The following is a 22,713-nucleotide window of genomic DNA, read 5'->3' on the forward strand; positions in this document are numbered from 1 at the left end:
GGTGGGGGGTGGTATATATCTTATATATATCAAGGGATTATAAAACGGCTTTCTTTAGTTAGTAAGATATGATAAGCAAAACTCTGTTGGGGAAGGTATAACATTTAATAAAAACTAGGGCTGTCAATCGCTTGAAATATTTAATCACGATTAATTGCAAATTAATCACGCATTTTTTATCTGTTCAAAATGTACCTTAAAGGGAGATTTGTGAAGTATCTAATACTCGTATCAACATGGGAGTGGACAAATGTGCTTCTTAATGCAAATGCAATAAACAACACAAAACAATGACAAATATTGTCCAGAAACCCTCACAGGTACTGCATTTAGAATAAAAAATATGCTCAAATCATAACATGGCAAACTGCAGCCCAACAGGCAACAACAGCTGTCAGTGTGTCAGTGTGCTGACTTGACTATGACTTTCCCCAGACTGCATGTGATTATCATAAAGTGGGCATGTCTGTAAAGGGGAGACTTGTGGGTACCCATAGAACCTATTTTCATTCACATATCTTGAGGTCAGAGGTCAAGGGACCCCTTTGAAAATAGCTATGCCAGTTTTTCCTCGCCAAAATTTTGCGTAAGTTTGGAGCGTTATTTAGCCTCCTTCGCGACAAGCTAGTATGACATGATTGGTACCGATGGATTATTTAGTTATTTTAGTTTCATATGATGCCAGTATCTTCACTCTAGCTTTAAAACTGAGCCCACTACAACCTCCGAAAGATTGATCACGTTAATGCGTTAAAGAAATTAGTGGCATTCAAACAAATTTGCATAAACGCATTATTATCACAGCCCTAATGAAACAATTATTCACAAAATAAGAGACACTTGAAGACATTCCTGTTCCCCTGTGTGATCCCTTAACTTTTCATCGAGGGCCATCATCATCTGGTTTATGATCAGAGACCTGCAAAACATTCCCATCAGCCTCAGCTGTACCGTGTTTAGTGCTAATTAGCTAATGTTGGCATGCTAACACACTAAAATAACATGATAAACATTACGGTTTGTTTTTTACACATTGCACTCATTACAGAAATGGTTTGGCTTTATGTTTATTTAGCTTGTGTTATAACATCGAGCTCACATTACAGAGTGATTATTTGCAGGAGATTTTGCGGAGATTTCTGCAGCTTCAGGTTTTAGTAGCCTTTATTGGTTTTGTACCACTGAGCTCTGGCAACAACATCACTGGAGTAATCTTTACCGGTTGTGTGGGCGTCCACGTTATCATAGGAATGGACATTTCCGTCCCCCATATTGTAGGCTGCTATCCCTCCTGCAGAGACAAACACAAATGAGAACGAAGTGAAGCAGTGTGTGAAGACAGTTAGCGGTGCGTGTGTGTGAGTCTACTGATTCAGTAACAAACCTTTCAGCTGCTGCTCCGTGTTCCAGCTAGGAAATTTGTTGCGGATGCGTCCGATAAAATGAACCAAGATCTCGGTGCCTTGACAGAGGTGTTCCTCACTGTCCCAACCACCACATTTAGTGTGTCCACCTCCGTTTGGATTAACATCAACCTACAGAGAAGGACATGAAATGGGATGAACATTGTGAGGCGCCACTATAGAGGATTGTGAGTAAACAGTAGAATGTATTACAACCTGCATCAGTCCCCAGGCGTTTCCGCCGTCTCCCCAGCCATTATTTAACGCATTTCCAGCCCGGGACTCTCTGGAGATGATGGCAGCAATGAGAGCTGGAGCGATTCCATATTTTCCTCCCACTGTGTTGATCTTAGACCTGTACTTTTCCATTCTGCCTGCATCAGTCTGTGCCATGGTGTGTGATGCAGCTACACCTTTAGAGAGAAATCAAACAGACAACAGGAATATGGCCTCAGTGTCTCAAGAGTCAACGTCCTGGTATATGTACTCATATCTGGCCGATTAAACAGATTCTGAAATATTGATATCCTGTTAAAGGGGTAGTTCGGATTTTTTGAAGTGGTGTTGTTTGAGGTATTTCTCCATAGTCAGTGCATTTATTTTGTGTTATTTTATTTATTATTTATTTATTATTGTTATTATTTTATTATATAAATATATATTTTTGTATTTTTTATTTTATTATTTTATTTTATTTTTATTTATTTTTTTCTGAAAAGCCTAACCAGGGCAAAGTCTGCATATTAGCTATGGCTAGAAGTCCTATATACATTGCATCAGTTGCACTTTATTTGAATGTAACAATACCTACATGTATTGTTCCTGTCAAATAAATGTATTTGATTTATTCATTTGCCAACACAGAAGAGACAAAACACACAATAATAGTTAAAGATGAATTTCACTGATAGCATTATTATTTTCTTTTTTTTCTTTCAAATTTTCTATAGATTTCGTAATATTATTGTTATCATGAACTCTTTTGACCACAATAATCGTGTAGGGAAAATCTGATATTGTGACAGCCCTAGTGGAAACACTGTAGAGACACACAGAGATGGTTAGATGAAGGCTACATGATTACTTTTATACAATTTTTTCATAAAATCAGCAGCTGCGTTTCTCTACTATCTGAGTTTACCTGGCGATGACGGCCCGTCCTGCTGGGCTGTTTGCCACGAAGCGCCAGTCGTTTCAACCCTCATGATGTTTCCATAACCTGCAAATGTTCAGTTTGTTACATTAGTTTTCATCAACATCAGCATATAGTATGAGGACTTGATGGGACTTCACAGTTACATGACCAACACATCTTTACAAACAAGAGCCGTAGTAACGCGCGTAGGCTTTACATAATATGTAAAGTAAGAAAACTACAAAAGTACAGATAAAAAAAGAATAAAAGGCTGATGCAGCAGTCCAGGCTTGTGGTAAAATATTGCACCTTATGTAATCTTAACAATAGAAAGCTGAAAATTATCAACACAAGCACTCACCCATGTTTCCTCTTCTGATGGTCTCCTTGTAACTGGGATGCTAGAGCTGTAACACAGTGTCCTTCTGTCCACTCCTTTGTGCAAACATGCAGGATATGGTTGTATTTATACCAGTCTGTGTACTTTCAGTTTCACTATGACTTCCTGGCCTGTGTGATTTGGCAGTGAAGAGAGTGGAGGGAAATGAGGTGAAAGCAGCTGATTTACAAGAAACAGCCCTCACTGACTCTAACAGGCTCGGGGGATTAATTTGCTCTGTTACTGTGGCAGGCTGTAAACCAGGCAAAGTTAGTACATGCAGCATTCAGAAAGCATGTTGCATAGTTTGTACAAAAAAAACTGTAACGCCTAGACTTTAGATGTCACCTCTGTAAATGTCTTACTTTGTTAATATCACCGCAGAGCAGATCAGTGATGTGCATCGAATAGGTGAAAACAGATATCCTCCATTAATTCCAGTCTTTCTTTAATATTTGAGAAAGCAAAATTTCCAACGAGCAGTTAACAGGAAGATTATTTCCTGCAGTTGTATTTAGGATTAAACAAACCATTTCCTGAGCTGTGGGTGGGGGTGGTATATATCTTATATATATCAAGGGATTATAAAACGGCTTTCTTTAGTTAGTAAGATATGATAAGCAAAACTCTGTTGGGGAAGGTATAACATTTAATAAAAACTAGGGCTGTCAATCGCTTGAAATATTTAATCACGATTAATTGCAAATTAATCACGCATTTTTTATCTGTTCAAAATGTACCTTAAAGGGAGATTTGTGAAGTATCTAATACTCGTATCAACATGGGAGTGGACAAATGTGCTTCTTAATGCAAATGCAATAAACAACACAAAACAATGACAAATATTGTCCAGAAACCCTCACAGGTACTGCATTTAGAATAAAAAATATGCTCAAATCATAACATGGCAAACTGCAGCCCAACAGGCAACAACAGCTGTCAGTGTGTCAGTGTGCTGACTTGACTATGACTTTCCCCAGACTGCATGTGATTATCATAAAGTGGGCATGTCTGTAAAGGGGAGACTTGTGGGTACCCATAGAACCTATTTTCATTCACATATCTTGAGGTCAGAGGTCAAGGGATCCATCCATCCATCCATCTTCAACCGCTTATCCGGGATCGGGTCGCGGGGGCAACAGCTCCAGCAGGGGACCCCAAACTTCCCTTTCCCGGGCCACATTAACCAGCTCTGACTGGGGGATCCCGAGGCGTTCCCAGGCCAGAGTAGAGATATAATCTCTCCATCTAGTCCTGGGTCTTCCCCGTGGTCTCCTCCCAGCTGGTCGTGCCTGGAACACCTCCCAAGGGAGGCGCCCAGGAGGCATCCGTGCTAGATGCCCGAACCACCTCAACTGGCTCCTTTCGACGCAAAGGAGCAAGGACTCTACTCCGAGTCCCTCACGGATGACTGAGCTTCTTACCCTATCTCTAAGGGAGACGCCAGCCACCCTCCTGAGGAAACCCATTTCGGCCGCTTGCACCCGCGACCTCGTTCTTTCGGTCATGACCCAACCCTCATGACCATAGGTGAGAGTAGGAACGAAGATTGAACGGTAGATCGAGAGCTTTGCCTTCCGGCTCAGCTCTCTTTTCGTCACAACGGTGCGGTAAAGCGAATGCAATACCGCCCCTGCTGCTCCGATTCTCCGACCAATCTCACGTTCCATCGTCCCCTCACTCGCGAACAAGACCCCGAGATACTTAAACTCCTTCACTTGGGGTAAGGACTCATTCCCTACCCGGAGTAGGCAAACCACCGGTTTCCTGCTGAGAACCATGGCCTCAGATTTAGAGGTGCTGATTCTCATCCCGACTGCGTCACACTCGGCTGCGAACCGATCCAGTGAGTGCTGGAGGTCGCAGACCGATGATGCCAACAGGACCACATCATCTGCAAAAAGCAGCGATGAGATCCTCAGCACACCGATCTGCAAACCCTCCTCCACCCGACTACGCCTCGATATCCTGTCCATGAATATCACGAACAGGATTGGTGACAAAGCGCAGCCCTGGCGGAGGCCAACCCCCACCGGAAACGAGTCCGACTTATTGCCGAGGATCCGAACACAGCTCTCGCTTTGGGCGTACAGGGATTGGATGGCCCTGAGAAGTGCCCCCCTCACCCCATACTCCCGCAGCACCCCCCACAGTATCTCCCGGGGGACCCGGTCATATGCCTTCTCCAAGTCCACAAAACACATGTAGACTGGATGGGCATACTCCCAGGCCCCCTCCAGGATCCTTGCGAGAGTGAAAAGCTGGTCCGTTGTTCCACGGCCAGGACGGAATCCGCATTGTTCCTCTTCGATCTGAGGTTCGACTATCGGCCGAAGGGACCCCTTTGAAAATAGCTATGCCAGTTTTTCCTCGCCAAAATTTTGCGTAAGTTTGGAGCGTTATTTAGCCTCCTTCGCGACAAGCTAGTATGACATGATTGGTACCGATGGATTCTTTAGTTATTTTAGTTTCATATGATGCCAGTATCTTCACTCTAGCTTTAAAACTGAGCCCACTACAACCTCCGAAAGATTGATCACGTTAATGCGTTAAAAAAATTAGTGGCATTCAAACAAATTTGCATTAACGCATTATTATCACAGCCCTAATGAAACAATTATTCACAAAATAAGAGACACTTGAAGATATTCCTGTTCCCCTGTGTGACCCCTTAACTTTTCATCGAGGGCCATCATCATTTGGTTTATGATCAGAGACCTGCAAAACATTCCCATCAGCCTCAGCTGTACCGTGTTTAGTGCTAATTAGCTAATGTTGGCATGCTAACACACTAAAATAACATGATAAACATTACGGTTTGTTTTTTACACATTGCACTCATTACAGAAATGGTTTGGCTTCATGTTTATTTAGCTTGTGTTATAACATCGAGCACACATTACAGAGTGATTTTTTGCAGGAGATTTTGCGGAGATTTCTGCAGCTTCAGGTTTTAGTAGCCTTTATTGGTTTTGTACCACTGAGCTCTGGCAACAACATCACTGGAGTAATCTTTACCGGTTGTGTGGGCGTCCACGTTATCATAGGAATGGACATTTCCGTCCCCCATATTGTAGGCTGCTATCCCTCCTGCAGAGATAAACACAAATGAGAACGAAGTGAAGCAGAGTGTGAAGACAGTTGGCGGTGCGTGTGTGTGAGTCTACTGATTCAGTAACAAACCTTTCAGCTGCTGCTCCGCGTTCCAGCTAGGAAATTTGTTGCGGATGCGTCCGATAAAATGAACCAAGATCTCGGTGCCTTGACAGAGGTGTTCCTCACTGTCCCAACCACCACGTTTAGTGTGTCCACCTCCGTTTGGATTAACATCAACCTACAGAGAAGGACATGAAATGGGATGAACATTGTGAGGCGCCACTATAGAGGATTGTGAGTAAAACAGTAGAATGTATGACAACCTGCATCAGTCCCCAGGCGTTTCCACCGTCTCCCCAGCCATTAACTAACGCATTTCCAGCCCGGGACTCTCTGGAGATGATGGCAGCAATGAGAGCAGGAGCGATTCCATATTTTCCTCCCACTGTGTTGATCATTGACCTGTACTTTTCCATTCTGCCTGCATCAGTCTGTGCCATGGTGTGTGATGTAGCCACACCTTTAGAGAGAAATCAAACAGACAACAGGAATATGCCTCAAGAGAGAAAGTCCTGGTATGTGTACTCATACCCGGCCGATTAAACAGATTCTGAAATATTGATATCATGTTAAAGGGGTAGTTCGGGTGCTTTGAAGTGGTGTTGTTTGAGGTATTTCTCCAGTCAGTGCATTTATTTTGTATTATTTTATTTATTATTTATTTATTATTGTTATTATTTTATTATATATATACTTTTTGTATTTTTTTATTTTATTATTTTATTTTAGATTTATTTATTTTTTTCTGAACAGCCTAACCAGGGGCAAAGTCTGCATATTAGCTGCGGCTAGAAGTCCTATATACATTGCATCAGTTGCACTTTATTTGAATGTAACAATACCTACATGTATTGTTCCTGTCAAATAAATGTATTTGATTTATTCATTTGCCAACACAGAAGAGACAAAACACACAATAATAGTTAAAGATGAATTTCACTGATAGCATTATTATTTTCTTTTTTTTTCTTTCAAATTTTCTATAGATTTCGTAATATTATTGTTATCATGAACTCTTTTCACCACAATAATCGTGTAGTGAAAATCTGATATTGTGACAGCCCTAGTGGAAACACTGTAGAGACACACAGAGATGGTTAGATGAAGGCTACATGATTACTTTTATAAAAAAATTTCATAAAATCAGCAGCTGCGTTTCTCTACTATCTGAGTTTACCTGGTGATGACGGCCCGTCCTGCTGGGCTGTTTGCCACGAGGCGCCAGTCGTTTCAACCCTCATGATGTCTCCATAACCTGCAAATGTTCAGTTTGTTACATTAGTTTTCATCAACATCAGCATGTAGTATGAGGACTTGATGGGACTTCACAGTTACATGACCAACACAGCTTTACAAACGAGAGCCACAGTAACGTGCGTAGGCTATAGGGTTGGCGATATTGAAATTTCCCTACTGACGATATTGCTTTAAGAAAAAAGACGATATACAATATTAGCGTCCAAAAAAAGCCGGAGAGACGCAAGTAGATATAAATATCTATGGACTGGAGACACATACATTGCGATACATAAGTGGCCATAATGTATGGACAGCGCTATTTTACACAATGACATGCTGAGATCAATAACTCAGATCAATCAGCTGGTGACTAGTAACTGCCCTTGTACAGTCTCGCCACCGTTTATGTAAGGGATAATGTAAGGATCCCATGAAGGGGATTCTTTCACAACTATGACCTGCTCGCTGTAAATTTTTCCGCTTATTACACGGCTACTTACTGAAGAAATCAATATTTTGACACAAAAACGGTCTGCCAGAGTCCGACATCAGAGCTGCGCCCATAGCAACGGTCTTTTATACAGAAATTACAGACCGCGGTACCTCGTGATTGACCAATCAGAATCGAGTATTCACCACAGCCGTGTAATAAATACAGACGTCTCTTTCCCAATGTAAGTCTATGTGCATCCCGTGACAGACGCAGAAGTTGTAGTACCGCCGTTTGGCTACTGAGAAAGTTGGGATCGACGACCGGCACTCTTCATGGGGGCTTACTTCAATAGGCTTTGCAATGGATGCGGAAAATCGCCGGAAGATCCGGGGACTTTTCCAGACGGAAGTCAAGCCATTTCGGCATCATGCGCCACTGCGCAACTTTCATAGGAATGAACGGGGCCAAAAAGCTGTAAAGTCTCTCAATATTTTAAAGGAAGTACATTTTCTTGAACTCTGAAAAGACTTAAAATGAATGGACATTGAACTCCTTTGGCGTTAAGTTTTTTGTTTGTTTTGTTTGTACTGTTTCTTTGTATGTCTCTTTTTTTGAAAATAAAGTTCTGGGAAGAAAAAAAAAAAGGAATGAACGGGGCCCCGCCTCCAACGCTGTATCCAGTTCTCTTAATACATCCATGGGGCTGACAAGCCGAGTCATGTTTGCAAAAATCCTACAAGACACAGGAACTTGGCTTGTGTCTTGAGGAGTTGTATTATTTATTCACCGACAGCCTGAACTGTACACACTACTACGCTCACAGCTAGTTACAGCTGACTTCCTCTCACTGTCACTCCGTCACACACACACACGCTCCCTCGCTCTCTCTCTCTCTGTCTGTCTCTCTTTCTTGACCGCAAACACTGACACTTGCTAACATTAAGCACACAACCTACGCACTGAGTTATTCCTTAAGCAGTTCGCTACTTGTATAACACATTTTAGTTTAAAAAACATCTTAAAAATACATAATTCCCAGATGCTTTGTCCCGGAGAGGAGTCATCTCAGTCCCTGTAGTCAACATAACTGAATATCGTTCTCTTATCGAGGACATGTACAGACCATTATCGAAGCCAATTGATATCGTGTCTAACGATAATCTCGTTATATCGCCCAATCCTTTTAGGCTATATATAACATGTAAAGTAAAAGAGCTACAAAAGTACAGATACAAAAAACAATAAAAGACAGATGCAGTCCAGCCTTATGTTAAAATATTACACCTTGTGTAATCTTAACAATAGAAAGGTGAAAGTTATCAACAGTAAAGTAACACAAGCACTCACCCATGTTTGCTCTTCTGATGGTCTTTTGAAACTGGAATGCTAGAGCTGTAACACAGTGGGTACATCCCAAGTAAAAGAAAAACAAAACCAAAAAAACAAGTCTCATTTCCTCGCTCCTCGCCTGAACTTGGCAAAGTATAAATGCAACTTTCAGAAAGCATGTTATCAAACTCGTCAAACTCGCTGAACGGGTGTTTCCTTCCTGTGCAGCACAACAATAACACTGTAACGCCCAGACTTAAGATGGCACGTCTGTAAATGTCTTACTTTGTTAATATCACTGCAGATCAGATCAGTGACGTGCATCAAATAGGTGAAAACATAGAATTTGAATCAATATGCTGTTACTGTAATGCCTATTTCTCGCCTCAAATGTTTTCAGAAACATCTTGTAGTATACTGTTTAGCTCTAAAATGAGAAAGTTTTCTCCGGCTGGTGGGCGTTGCTTGGTATTTCCTTAACTGATCTCAACATGGCTGCCGGGTCACAAACTTTCTCATTTTTTGACAGCTGCTCAGAGACGCCAGGCTCCAGATCAGCTCTGATTGGTTGTTTTCCTCCGGTCTGTGAAATCTTGCAGATGCCATTCGGAATAAGCCCCTAGGAAGATCGCCGGTCGTTGATCCCAACTTTCGTAATGGCCAAACGCGGTACTTGTCCGTCACATGATGCCATTTGGCCAAAAAAGACATTTTCCCATAGACTTACATTGGGAAAGAGACGTCTGTAACTCAGCGGATCATTTTTTTTAGGTAAATCAACTTCCCAGTACGAACACTCTAATAGCCCTTATTTAAATCATTAGGTCCTGAAAGTTGTAAAATGCACTAATAGCTGAGTTATTTCCCTTCCTCCTTTCATGTGAATGAGACCCAGACCGTGACAACGGCGTGACATTGGGACCCCGTGACCGGGTACTTTTTCCAGACGGAAGTCGAGCCATTTTGGCATCATGCGCCACTGAGCAACTTTCATAGGAATGAACGGGGCCCCGCCCCCAACACTGTATCCAGTACTCTTTATACATCCATGATTAGGAGCACCGGAGGACACAGAGGGACATGATTTTTTTCAGAAAGCTTAGGAGGTTACATTAGTGCAGAAAAAACACACACATAATTAAAAAAGAATGTATCACACATCTTGTGTTGTTTTCTTTCTGATTATTAAAAAAATGTGTTCAGTGGTAGTAGTTGTGGCTCTGCTTCCTGTGCAAGATGGTTGTGAAACACTAACCACCAGGAACCTGCAGATGGCACTTATGTCAATGAAATCATAACTTCCTGTAAAGGCTTACCATGCACCACTGAAAAAGGGGTTCAAAGATATAGTCTATAGTGGTGTTTGTGCAGACTTGATGGCTTATTTTATGAGTGAAATAGTACTAATGACTTTCCTATCTCAGCATCCTCACTGTGAAGGTTTGGCTGCTTGTCTATACAATATATTTTATTATATTCCGGATGGGTTCACTGCATCTTCCCATGGTACGATGAACTCTGCAAAGTAAACAGTCTGTTGAGTGTAGCAGCACGGGTCAGGTCATTTAGTGTTTGTGTGTGTGTAAAAGTCAGTCAGGTTTATGTGCAAAAAGTATGAGAAAACTTTGGGGTCTGTTGGTGGTCTGATGTGTGATTGTTATAACAGTGATCTTGTACCAGTGGAACTGCAAAAACAAAAAATGCTTTTCTGCTCTCTAAATCACAATGCGAACTCGGGCTTTCCGATATCTGGCACATTGCACCCCGGCATTAGAGCTGAAACAATTGATCAGTTAATGGATGGACAGAAAACGAATCGGCATCATTTGATATGTTATTAATTGTCATTTATTTCTGGCAAAAATACGTCTCCAGTCGAGCTGCAACAATTAATCGATTAATTGATTAGTTGTCAACTATTAAATTAATTGCCAGCTATTTTGATAATTGATTAATTGGTTTGAATATTTTTTCAAGAAAAAAAAAAAAAAATTCTCTGATTCCAGCTCCTTACATGTGAATATTTTCTGGTTTCTTTACTCCTCTATGACATTCAACTGAATGTCTTTGAGTTGTGGACAAAACGGCAAAATCAGGACGTCATCTTGGGCTTTGGGAAAAACTGATCAACATTTTTCACAATTTTCTGACATTTTATAGACCAAACAAATAGTAAATCGACTAAAGTAAATGGACAGATTAATTGGCAATGAAAATGATCGTTAGTTGCAGCCCTAATCCCCAGTTCCAGCTTCATATATTTGGTTTTTGGATAGTTGGTCTGACAAAATGAAATATTTTGAGACTTTACCTTGGGTTTTAAGAGGTTGTTGTTTGCAATTTCTCTATTTTCTGATATCTTATAGACCAAACAATTAATTGATTAATTGAGAAAATAATCTGCAGATTTATCGATAATGAAAATAATAATTGTTTGCAGCCCTCTCCTGTATCTTCTGGCGCTATATCAGAGCAAGACTTTTTCCACTTTGTCATATTATTTGTGCATGTGCACCTTGACTGAAATTTCAGTGATTCATTTGTTGTGTGTGTAGTTTTAGGGTTTTATTTACTTAGTCTAGTATTTACTGTGTACTTTGAAGTCTTGCTGTCTTTCCTAGTAGCAAGTAGACACAGCAGATTATGTAACAAACCATCCTGCATGCACTTAAACCCAACTTGCATGGAGTTTTATGCTTTTACATTGTATGTTTTCTTCTTTTTCACTGCTGGTCTTCAAATCAGCACAATGAGGACAGAAATATCTCAGTCTGACACACTGGTTAAAGCTTCAGCAGGCAACAATTCTTTGGCATCATTGGGCAAAAATTCCATAATAACCTTTCAGCATATTGTCATTCAAGTGTTCTGAGAGAAAACTAGACTTCTGCACCTTCTCATGGCTAGTTGTATTTAGTTAAACCAAATTACTTAATCTTTTTTTTTTTGGTTGAAATATATTCGGTTACACGTGTACAGATGGCACTGTAAATAAAAACACAATTTTTGAAACTGGACAATGTTTCCCTAGTCTGCCTCCTGCTCTTTAAGACATTTTGGTCTGACTTCCTAATACTAAGGTTCATAGTTAGCTTTGTAAAATGAATGTTGTGTAAAGCAATCGCTGCACCGTTTAAATCAACACCAATATTACAAAACTTTTGTCAAATATAGAAAAAGATCTGTGTGTGTTTGTTTCAGCTCTACCAGAGGCACCTGGCAATGAGTCGGACACTTGATGCAAATGAACAAGACGGGTATTAGAAACAATCACATTTATTACAGATGGCCAGTCTGTTTATTCTTCTGTTTTTGGACAATCGGTTTCCTGTAAAATAATAAGAGGAGAAATAAGATGATTATGAAGTAGGACTGAGATTCTTAAAAGTGCTTTTTTCCCCACTGACTTGGGACTTGGAACAAAAACTCCATTAGTATGTATATTCATACATGTCTGTCAATATACATATGTTAGCTATGCCAAGCCATTAACGTGATCGGACATTTATTGAAAATGTAAAGGTTTGTAAAAGCTACAGAACCCTCAGTTAGCAATTATTACAATCTAAACAACTACCAGCAAAACTAAAAAGAAAAACAAATAATCAGAAATACATGTATTTATGCTTTGTTTTCCTTATGAAACTCATCACATAGGATTCATACTGCTTAAATTCAAAGTGTCATATTGTGAACATCTGCCAAAAAGGGTGAATAACTCCAGATATTAAACAGCTGGTAATTCAAGATAGTTCACTGTACATCGTGATGATCTTTGATGTATACTGTATCTAAACACAGTCGTAAGGTCCTTTCAGGAGACCCAATAAGCTCTAATGAGTCTCAGTATTAAACCCATGTGAGGCCATGTGGGCCATCGTTTAAAGCAACATTGATTTAAATTCATTCTGCACTGGATGAGGTGGATTTAAATAAAAGCTACATTAAAATGATAAATTAGTCCAGTGTCTGGAGTATTAACTGGAACCATTTAATACAGTGAAACTATTTAAAAATTAAGAAAAATAAACAGCAGTTATCATACCCTCGAGCTGGCAGTGGGGGTCTTGTCATTCCCTGAAGTGTTCCCAGCTTTGTATTTCTGAAAAGAAGGCGTCTCCGGGGCAGGAGGTGTAATTCACCACCTGTCTGTGGCCGTGGATGGTGAAGTTGGCAGCCAGTCCTCCTCCATCTACTGCACATTTGACTAGACGATGGCGCAGCAGGTCCATGGCATGGCGAGACGGCAGGGTGGCAGTGTAGTTACCGATGATTGACACGCCGTAGCCGATGGAATTGTGCCCCCTGGTGTGTGTGCCGAGGTGGTGCCAACCTCTGCCTTCATAGACGTAGCCGTCAGAGCCGACCACAAAGCTGAGGGCACAAAGACAGTACAGGGCATCATTAATGATTGAAGTGTACAGTAACTGTCTGAGGTAAACTTAACAAACATTTTTGCAAAATTTGGAGGGTAATGGTAAAAAACAAATAGTGCGAGATATTTATGTATTTTATGCGCATAAAAGACATGAAATCAGCAGCATTCTTGGAAATTATCCCACTAACATTAGCTGGATATAAAATGTCTCTACTTAAAGGAATAGTTCAACATTTTGATTTTCTTTCCGAGTCGTTAGATACTACTCTCATATCTGGGCTTTAATTATGGAGCTGGAGACGGGGTGATGAGCCTAGCTTAGCATAAAGACTGGAAGCAGAGGGAAACGGCTAGCCTGGCTGTAAAAAATATGAAGGCTCTGACACATCAAGTCGATGGTCGGCCGTCGGACAGTTTGGGGCCATCGCTGTGCGTCCGTCTGCCTAGTTTTTTTGGTGTTTCCTGCACCGTCGGCTCTAGTTTGCCCGTGTCGGAGGTTTTTGGGGCCGATTCAGCATGTTGAATTGGCGGTGGCGCCCGTCGGTGAGAGAAATCACTCTGATTGGTGGTTCAGCTTAAACGAATCAGTGCACGAGAAGAGAAACAGACGTGAGGAAAGCAAGCCAACGAGTAAAGTGAAGAGGAGAAACACATTTTCATTTTTTATCTTCATCTCATCTGATCGTTCCAACACACAAATATTTTCACAACGACATGGCCATCTGGAATAAAGCTAAGTGGTGAGTGAGAGTGGGGTGAAAATGGTTGCCAAACGCCGCTTTATCTCATGTACGCATCCTAACAACGGCTTGTATATCTGCAGTCCTCAGACTTCCGGTTTCCTTTTTTGAATGACGAATACAGACTACAACGACCTGCTGGTAGGGAGAGTTATTATGTGGTTGTTGGCCGTCGGCTGTAGTCTTTGCGGTGTGTTTGAGTGCAACTTCTTGGCCAAGACAAAGACGTGAGGCGCGCAACTGGTGGCCTTCGTCGCCGCTAGTTCTTTGATGTCGGGTTGGTGTGTCTGGGCCTTTAAATTCACCTACCAGCACCTCTAAAGCTCACTAATTACCACGTTGTATCTCATTTGTTAAAAATAAACCACAATCTGTGTTTTTAAAGGGAGTGACCTAGTGTAACGATATCTTCTAGAACAACAGATCACCCATCTACCCAACATTAGCACGTAACTCATTTTTACATTTCTGTTTGTGTATGGATTAAACAAACAAGACACAATGTGTTAATTAGTGAGCTTAGAGGTGCTGATAGGCAGATATTTAATCTTTGGACAGAGCCAGGCTAGCTGTTTCCCCCTGCTTCCAGTCTTTATGCTAAGCTAAGCTAAACTAGTCACCTCCTGTCTCCATACTTAAGAAAGCATCTCATCTCACTCTGCAAAAAAAAAAATTATAAGTGTATTTCCCAAGACAAGATGTCAAACTATTCCTTCAAGGGTTGGTTACCTGTATCCTATGTCGATCCAACCACGATCTTCCTGGTGGAAACGCTGCATGGCTCTCATGCCACGAGAGCAGGTTGGGAAGGATAAACAGGGCGAGGATGGCTCGTAGGTGTGGTGAACATAGAGAAATTGGAGGGGCAGAGACAGTGGGATCGGTGTACTCTGGTAGGCTTTTGCCCCCCACTGACAACGAGAGATGATTTGAGGGCAGTCTGAGGAGAGGAAGAGAGAGGATGAAGGTTATGGATACTAAAACCGACAGACAGATTTAACAGGCATAACCAAAAGCTTATATTTCCAACACTCAAAACTAGAGGTCCAACACTAGAGTTTAGAGCCTGACCAATATGTCCGATATATCAGTATCTGGGTGTGTACGTCAGCTGCTAAGTAACAAAAAATTGCAGTACAGAAATGCCAATATATTTGAAGTTGTTTAGAATGGATGATGCCATTACATATTTTGTTCACTAGAAAGCATTGACAAGCTTATTTTTCAACTGTAAAACTGTTCAAAACACATCTTTTATTTCGATAACAAATTAATTAAAACCTGCACTAAAGAGAAACAAACAGTGGACACAACACTGACATATCACCCTATAAAGTGGATGTGCCGAACCTCTTTGCAAACTGTTGCTTATTTATACATCCAGCAGACAAGGAGTGAGATTAGCATTCATTTGGAGTTTGTGTCCACCTGATGAATGTAAGCCCAATATTCACTCTCTTTTAGCTCTGTTTTTGGTCCCTACCGACTCCTGAGGGAAATATCTGGCTCTTCAGCTGCTAAATGCTCCACCATGTTCACCAGCTAATCGCTAACTTTGTTTGTCGGCTGTTGAAGGGAATCAGGTGGTAATTCTCTATTTTATTTTATTTATCAATTAATCAACTTATTGTTCAATAAGCATATTGATTAGAGCAGGTTTAAAGGGCAACTTTACACCCTCTGTTTTTGTTTAACTTCTCACTTTGCTGCAGTGACGTAGAAGTGTACTCCTGGGTGTGTCAGTACATCCTGACATCACTTTTTAAGCCTGGTGTGACATTACTCTTTCCTTATATTTATATTATATTAATATATTACATATTTATCGATGTTAAATGAAGATTAAAAAAAAGAACATTGGCTGGTTTATCTGTTACATGATTCTTTTACACTCACAAAATTCAATGTGGTGTCAAAAATGTAGTATTGGTCGCACTTTCCAAGAGTCACCAGACTATACACAATGACAATATAGTCCTGAATAATGAGAGAGACTATTGAACACAGGGTTCTTTAACCATCCCAAGGACTAGCCTTTGTGCTAGAGCTGCAACAATTAGTCAATTGATTGATTAGTCGATCGCCAGAAAATAGATCAGCATTAAGCTTTTCTTTTTTTTCAGTAAAAATGTAAAGGTTCCAGCTTCTCAAATGTGAATATGTTTCACTTTTCTTATCTTTGAATATCTTTGGGTTTTGGACTGTTTGGTTGGACAAAACAAGACATTTTAAAAGTCATCATAGGGTTTGGGAACTTGTGGATTTCACAATTTTCCAACGTTTAACTAACCACACGATCAATCGATTAATCGAAAATACAAACGGTAGTTTAATCGCTATGAAAATAATGGTTAGCTGCAGCCCTACTTTGTGCCCAAGTGCACTTTTTTTTTTTATAATTTCATAGCTCACCCCAGTACTTGTGTACAAATGCCTGTAATCCATCCTTCACGGCCTTCCCCACTCCAGTGTCCAGAGCAATCCATTCTGTCTTCTCCAACGTCCAGACTAACGCTAGTGTCTCCATCACCTGGCTGTAAAGATTGAGTGGCTCCAGAATGGATCTAGAGATCTCCCTTCGCCTCGGGCTGACGTGGCTGGTCACAGCATCAAGACCCTGCCCCTCATGCAGGGTAAAACTATAGTATCCTTTCAACACCTCACTGAGGGCTTGCGGCTGTTCAGATGCAGGTAGGTTGCTGAGGTCCGTGCCCAGTATAGCTCCATCCATGCCCCCATTAATAACAGCATCAGTGGCCAGTGTGGGAGGCCGAGACAGCTTGAACAACTTAGGACGGTCCACGTTGTCCCAGCAACCGTTAGGCCCCAGCCGACTAGATGGCGGGAAGTCCTGGAGGCTGAGGAAGGACAAGCCCAGCGTCCTACCTAAGGTGAGAGAGAAGATCCCAACAGCTGGCGCCCCTTCCATTTTGGCTTTCAGTCCCGCTTCGATTCCTTGCAGTAAGGGTGCAAGGGCAACAGTGGTGCCATCTGGAGCGAGAACCACCCCTCGCTCCTCTCCGTAATCTGTCACAATGTGGTGGATGGCCTTGTCAAAGAAGCTAAAGGACGAGGCATTGAGAATGGCTGTCTCTAGGAGCTCAGCATCCGTGAGATTATACGAGGCACCCAAAAAATGGATGGTCATCCCATCATCGTGGCCGGCGGTTCTCCGCAGGGCACGGACCAGAGCCAGCGGGCACAGACCAGGGTTGGAGTCTTCCACCTGCTGCACGGCTCGGATGAAGCTGTCCATGTTGCGCAGGTGGCCACCTGACAACAATGCAAACAAGGAAGAAAAGAATTGAAGAACATTGTGCAATAATAATGAGTCAGGGAATGAACTCTTACTTCAAATGACAGCCGCACTGTGGCACTTCCTGAATGACATTATAACATCATAAAAGACAATTTAACACAAACTGTCAGCTTGGAGAAAGAAGGAAGAAGAAGATGAAATCTCCATTTGGACCCACCCTTTGACTTTTGGACACCCTCCTCCCAATATTTCAAAATAAAACATTATTAAGTTGGTACAATTTGTTTCAAAATTAGTAACTAAAAGAGGCAAAGCATACAATTGTAAGGTAACGTATCCAACCTTTTCAAACTGGACAACATGAACATTTTAACTGGGCCCCTTTGTATTTCCTGTTGCAACATTTGTTAATACAGTAGCTGACAGGAAGTAAAAAGGTCTATAGAGAGCCAAAGTCCCTCTCCTTTGGGCTGACCCCATGGGACCTTCATCATCATGGTTAACTAAGTGCGTGGTTAAGGTTATGGAACGATCATGGTCATGATGGTCAAAAGAAACCAACTCTGGCTGTTAGTAGGAAACAGGAAACAAACAGCGGTCTCCCGAGTTAAAGTCTGATGTTTTGTTGATCCACCCGCCCACCCGACCTCCCACACACATGGACTTTGCTGCTCTAACAACATCACACTCCTCTGATCCTGACGGACAACTGTCATAATTCCTACGGCTGCTCAATCAACTGATGCTGTTGTTTTTCATCGGAGGACAGTCTCAAAAAGACATAACCCTCCCCCTTCTCTGACACCCAGAATGCAGAATGCACTGGGCTCATTGCACCTACTGAGTAGACGGTCATGTCTAGAAGGTAGCCCACAAGTTGTAAAACTCTCACGAGATGGTTGAGGTTAGGCATTGATCTCAAATGGTTAAGGTTAGGATAGGTCGTCCGGCAGCGGGTCTCGCGAGAGTTTTTGCAAGTTTTCGCAATGTGTGGGTTACCATCAAGACACGACCTGAGTAGTTATTTGTGTCACATAGAAAATAAGTACAGTGTGACAAAATCAGTGCTGTACAATTCAGGCAAGGATTCCTGTCCAAACCAAAATCATACCCCCTAAGATAAATGGGTAACACTTCATTTTACAGGTCCTCAAATTTCATGGTAATTAGGTGATAATAACTTATTTAAAATTTCTTTGGAATTACTGGCAAATTACCCCAATATTTACCTAAATATTTATCAAAAATTACTTTATTATAAACATAATTTAATAATTATAAATTCCCAATAGCTGGTAATTTATTGAATGCATTTCCAGGAAAAGAATACAAAGTTAATTGATATGCTTTATTTCCATGTCTGCTGATAAATAGATAATAATTAGCAAATACCTTCTTTGAAATTTCTTTAAAAACTCCCTGAATCATTACATTAGCTATCAGGTTACATTTGTGTAGACAATAAGTCACACAATGGTGAGATTTGTGTCTGATCAGTAGTGTCTTCTATTAGTGTTCCACCTCCAGTGAAGAGCAGCACACAGCCACTTCTCAAGCCTAAGGGCCCTATTTTAACCATTATATGCTATTTTAGCATATAATTATTAAATAATGTTTATAATAAAGTAATTTTCCTTACATTTTGAGGTAAATATTGGGGTAATTTGGCTGTAATTCCAAAGAAATTTCAAATAGTTTACTTGCTAATTATCACCTAAATACCATGAAATTTCCTGACCTGTAAAATTGATTAACATTTTTCTATGATGCACAATTAAACATCTATTACTTATAGGAAATAGGAACAAACTAGTTATTGTTGAACAGAGAAAACAAACAAGCAGAATAAACAGGATTGAAATAGCCTATTGTTGTTGTGGTGTGTTTGTACGGAAAGAGGTTGTGGCAGTTTACTACTCTGCTTCCTTGACAGCTGATTCTATTCACATAGAAAAATTATTATACCAACATATTATTGATGCTTGTTGTAGGAGGTAAAAAGAAATCAAAAACAACCTAAAATTCAAACAGCTTAAGAACATAACCAGAAAGTTTTAAAAGATCAGGCTTCCTTTTCTGACTCATTTTCAAATCTCCATAAATGTGTATAACGTAAAAGGTATCCTCATCTCTTTGATATTATACAGTATGATATTTATTTATGGGGATGATGTAGACATTTGTTAATATCTGTATGTGTGATGAGTGAATCTGTAAAAAAGTAGTTTGTTGATTAATATTCAGAAAATATTTTAACAATAAAAAAAAGAGTAAGCATTATAAAAGCCTTTACTTTCTTGAATTACAGATTTCAGGTAATTGGTGAACCACAACGTGACAGGTTGCTTAGAAAGAAAATTGTCCTTATCAGCGAACCAAAAAGAAACGACGTAGCCTAATGAACAATTTAACTCAAAGGTTGATATATTTTGAATAACTGAACTTACCTGTCGGCCTGCTATAGACGGTAAAGAAGCAGGATGAAGCCAGAACAAAAAACGACAGTCCAAATAAAGTCATTTTGCATCTCCTGCGTGTTTCTTTTTTTAAAAAGCAATTTTATGTTAAACTAAAAAAAACAATTTCTCTTCCCTTTCTCCAAGCTAAACGAACAAAAGACAACCTAAACAGGCATGAATAGCACAGTTATACTGTACTGCACACAACTTCTGAGAGGAGTTGTGTAGGTGTAAGCATGACTGCAGTGTTGTGTCCTAATAGGGAAGAGTACTCTTTGTACACTGATGGCTCCAAATATTGATTTAGCCTACAATAACTTAAAGTGTGTCATGAGCAAAACAAAGTATGGGCCCCGCAGTGAAGTTTATTACAAATAACTAATTATATTTGGTCGTGTCACTCGTTTCCCCGGACATCGTGCAGCTTCATACAGATTCCTTTGTATACTGTATGTCATTCAATAAACAAACAGAAGTGAAAGATAAAGCAGCTTTATGGTTAATGTTCACCATCCCATGTGATGCGTGCTTCTGTTGTGTACTCACCAGTGCCAGGAAACATTTTAGTCACGGGACATCAGAAACAGTCATGAACTTTTAATGCAGGGAAATGATCGAAAACGATATGTGACTGTAGTTTTTACATAATAGGTTGTGGTAATACAAAGGTTAGTGAAATTTAAGATTTTAAGTCATTAAATGGGAATTTGTGTTTTTATGAACCCACAAAGATAAATCAATTAATATAATTTTACAACAGCGCACAAACCAAATGTATGGAAACCCATTTCTGCCAGCAAAGAAATATAGTTATTACACGGCTGTGTTGAATACTCAATTCTGATTGGTCAATCACGGTGTTCTGCGGTCTGTAATTTCTCTATAACAGACCGTTGCTATGTGTAGCAGAACGTTGCTATGTATAACAGACCGTTGCTTTGTATAGCAAAACGTTGCTATGTATAACAGACCGTTGCTATGTATAGCAGAACGTTGCTATGTATAACAGACCGTTGCTTTGTATAGCAAAACGTTGCTATGTATAACAGACCGTTGCTTTGTATAGCAAAACGTTGCTATGTATAACAGACCGTTGCTATGTATAGCAGAACGTTGCTATGTATAACAGACCGTTGCTATGTATAGCAGAACGTTGCTATGGGCGCAGCTCAGATGTTGGACTCTGGCGGATCGTTTTTGTGTCAAAATATTGATTTCTTAAGTAAGTAGCCGTGTAATAAGCGGGATAATGTACAGCTAGCGGGTCATTGTGGTAAAAGAAAAATGATGAGAGCATCACCCTGTCAGGGATTCTTTCACAACAATGACCAGCTTGCTGTACATTATCCCTTATATAAACAAATATAAGAATGAAAAATGGAATGAATGATGAAAATGAAAAATGAAAATTGAAAATACTCACGGTAAATCCAAATTATGAAATGCCAAGTACAAATTTTGACTGACTGACAGAATTCAGTTAAAAATCATATTTTTTTAATGTCAAAATTATGAGATACTAAATAAAAGATTACGAGACAAGTAAGTCTAAATTCGACAGATGCAAAGTTACAATTTTGACTTATTATCTTATAATGTCTCATCGTCGTGACTTACTAAGTTTAAATTTGACTTCCAATTTGGTCAAAATACTGAATTAAAAGGCTATAACTTTGACTTGCCACTTTTTTATCATGGCTAACTCTTCTCTCTGTGTTTTATATGTTTGGAGAACGTATGTTCCTTTAAAGCTGCAGCAGGTAGAAATGGAGCAAATATGGTTGAAAAGAAAGTTGTTGTTCATGTTAAGGACAATGTGTTGCGTTCTACATGTGATAAAATGACCTTTGCCATGTCTAAAAAAAAAAAAACAATAAAAAAGATTTGAAAGAATGTACCTGTTACTCAGACATTTATTATAATTATTATTTATTGATTCTACTCCTTTGCAGTGGAAAGTTAGACTTGCCAGGGCAAATTCAGAATATCAACAATAACAAAAAAATGTTTATTTATCTGGAACAGGTGGTTAATCTTGTGATGCAATGAAGTTCTCATTTTTTCCACAGTGTATTAAGCTGACACCAACAATTTCCGAGCCAAACAGCTGATGGAAAATCTACCATTTCCCCATGTTACCATATGAGTCAGATAAAACCTGTGACTGCATCTGTATTGACGGGCCTGATGGGATAATAGCATGCCATCTCAGACTGTCTGTACTTGTTTGTATTGTGGCATCACCACAGCATAGGGATCTATGGGGATGTATTACAGAGGTGGGGCAGCTTTACTTGTGTCACACGTTAAGCCTGCAATTAAAGCATTATGTGTATTTATGATAAATAATATTTATACCTGTGTTGTCCTCTGATAAAATGTAAATAAATACATGAAGGGATGCTTTATGCTATTTTCTCTCTGGGAATAACAATGTTTACATTTATCAGAAATCGGGTGTTTTACCATATTGGATGCTGCAACTGGAAAGTTACGAGTTGGGTAAGAAAGGGTGGGGAGGTGAGTCATTTGTCCAAGAGAAGAAAACTTGAGAAAGTTTGCTCCGACTGGTGGGCGGTGTTTGATATTTCCTCAACTGTTCTCAACATGGCTGCCGGGTCACAAACTTTCTCTTTTTACAGCTAAACAGTACACTACAAGATGTTTCTGAAAACATTTGAGGTGAGAAATAGGCATTACAGCAACAGAATATTGATTCATATTTGATCAGCGCTGCCTAGTTTGACCGTTTAATCGGAGTTTGCGAGTGATTGACAGCTGCTCAGAGACGGCAAGGCTCCAG

At 40.2% G+C, this 22,713-nt stretch overlaps 3 protein-coding genes across 4 annotated transcripts; all 3 read right to left on the minus strand.

Annotated features, from left to right (window-relative positions):
* Nucleotides 1-1,051: 1,051 nt before the first annotated feature.
* LOC141764877 (lysozyme g-like) lies at nucleotides 1,052-9,280 on the minus strand. Of its 2 annotated transcripts, none has more exons than XM_074630538.1 (5): nucleotides 9,093-9,280; nucleotides 2,545-2,622; nucleotides 1,620-1,816; nucleotides 1,385-1,535; nucleotides 1,052-1,291 (listed from the first exon to the last, which is right to left on the minus strand). In XM_074630538.1, the coding sequence occupies exons 1-5, from the start codon at nucleotides 9,196-9,198 to the stop codon at nucleotides 1,155-1,157; spliced, it is 669 nt and encodes a 222-aa protein (XP_074486639.1). In that variant the 5' UTR covers nucleotides 9,199-9,280; the 3' UTR covers nucleotides 1,052-1,154. The 2 variants fall into 2 exon arrangements, with proteins under 2 accessions (XP_074486639.1, XP_074486640.1); XM_074630539.1 differs by lacking the exon at nucleotides 9,093-9,280 and adding an exon at nucleotides 2,900-2,981.
* LOC141764878 (lysozyme g-like) lies at nucleotides 5,770-7,321 on the minus strand. Its single transcript, XM_074630540.1, has 4 exons — nucleotides 7,251-7,321; nucleotides 6,337-6,533; nucleotides 6,101-6,251; nucleotides 5,770-6,007 (listed from the first exon to the last, which is right to left on the minus strand). The coding sequence occupies exons 1-4, from the start codon at nucleotides 7,312-7,314 to the stop codon at nucleotides 5,871-5,873; spliced, it is 549 nt and encodes a 182-aa protein (XP_074486641.1). The 5' UTR covers nucleotides 7,315-7,321; the 3' UTR covers nucleotides 5,770-5,870.
* Nucleotides 9,281-12,334: 3,054 nt separating the features above from the next.
* On the minus strand, nucleotides 12,335-20,152 carry pglyrp2 (peptidoglycan recognition protein 2). The gene is made up of 5 exons (XM_074630537.1): nucleotides 19,899-20,152; nucleotides 16,605-17,465; nucleotides 14,922-15,132; nucleotides 13,120-13,448; nucleotides 12,335-12,402 (listed from the first exon to the last, which is right to left on the minus strand). The coding sequence occupies exons 1-4, from the start codon at nucleotides 19,969-19,971 to the stop codon at nucleotides 13,145-13,147; spliced, it is 1,449 nt and encodes a 482-aa protein (XP_074486638.1). The 5' UTR covers nucleotides 19,972-20,152; the 3' UTR covers nucleotides 12,335-12,402; nucleotides 13,120-13,144.
* Nucleotides 20,153-22,713: the final 2,561 nt, after the last annotated feature.

The sequence above is a fragment of the Sebastes fasciatus genome, chromosome 3, assembly GCF_043250625.1.
Source record: "Sebastes fasciatus isolate fSebFas1 chromosome 3, fSebFas1.pri, whole genome shotgun sequence".
NCBI lineage: Eukaryota > Metazoa > Chordata > Actinopteri > Perciformes > Sebastidae > Sebastes > Sebastes fasciatus.

Coding starts and splice junctions, on each gene's coding strand:
- pglyrp2 (XM_074630537.1), bottom strand. CDS start 19,971: ATGACTTTATTTGGACTGTCGTTTTTTGTTCTGGCTTCATCCTGCTTC. Junction 17,466..19,898: donor CGTCTATAGCAGGCCGACAG/GTAAGTTCAGTT, acceptor CATTGTTGTCAG/GTGGCCACCTGCGCAACATG. Junction 13,449..14,921: donor TGGATCGACATAGGATACAG/GTAACCAACCCT, acceptor TTGTGCCCTCAG/CTTTGTGGTCGGCTCTGACG.
- LOC141764877 (XM_074630538.1), bottom strand. CDS start 9,198: ATGAGACTTGTTTTTTTGGTTTTGTTTTTCTTTTACTTGGGATGTACC. Junction 2,623..9,092: donor CATCAGAAGAGCAAACATGG/GTGAGTGCTTGT, acceptor GAACATTTGCAG/GTTATGGAAACATCATGAGG. Junction 1,817..2,544: donor GGACGGGCCGTCATCGCCAG/GTAAACTCAGAT, acceptor TTCTCTCTAAAG/GTGTAGCTGCATCACACACC.
- LOC141764878 (XM_074630540.1), bottom strand. CDS start 7,314: ATGAGGGTTGAAACGACTGGCGCCTCGTGGCAAACAGCCCAGCAGGAC. Junction 6,534..7,250: donor GGACGGGCCGTCATCACCAG/GTAAACTCAGAT, acceptor TTCTCTCTAAAG/GTGTGGCTACATCACACACC. Junction 6,008..6,100: donor CGCGGAGCAGCAGCTGAAAG/GTTTGTTACTGA, acceptor TTATCTCTGCAG/GAGGGATAGCAGCCTACAAT.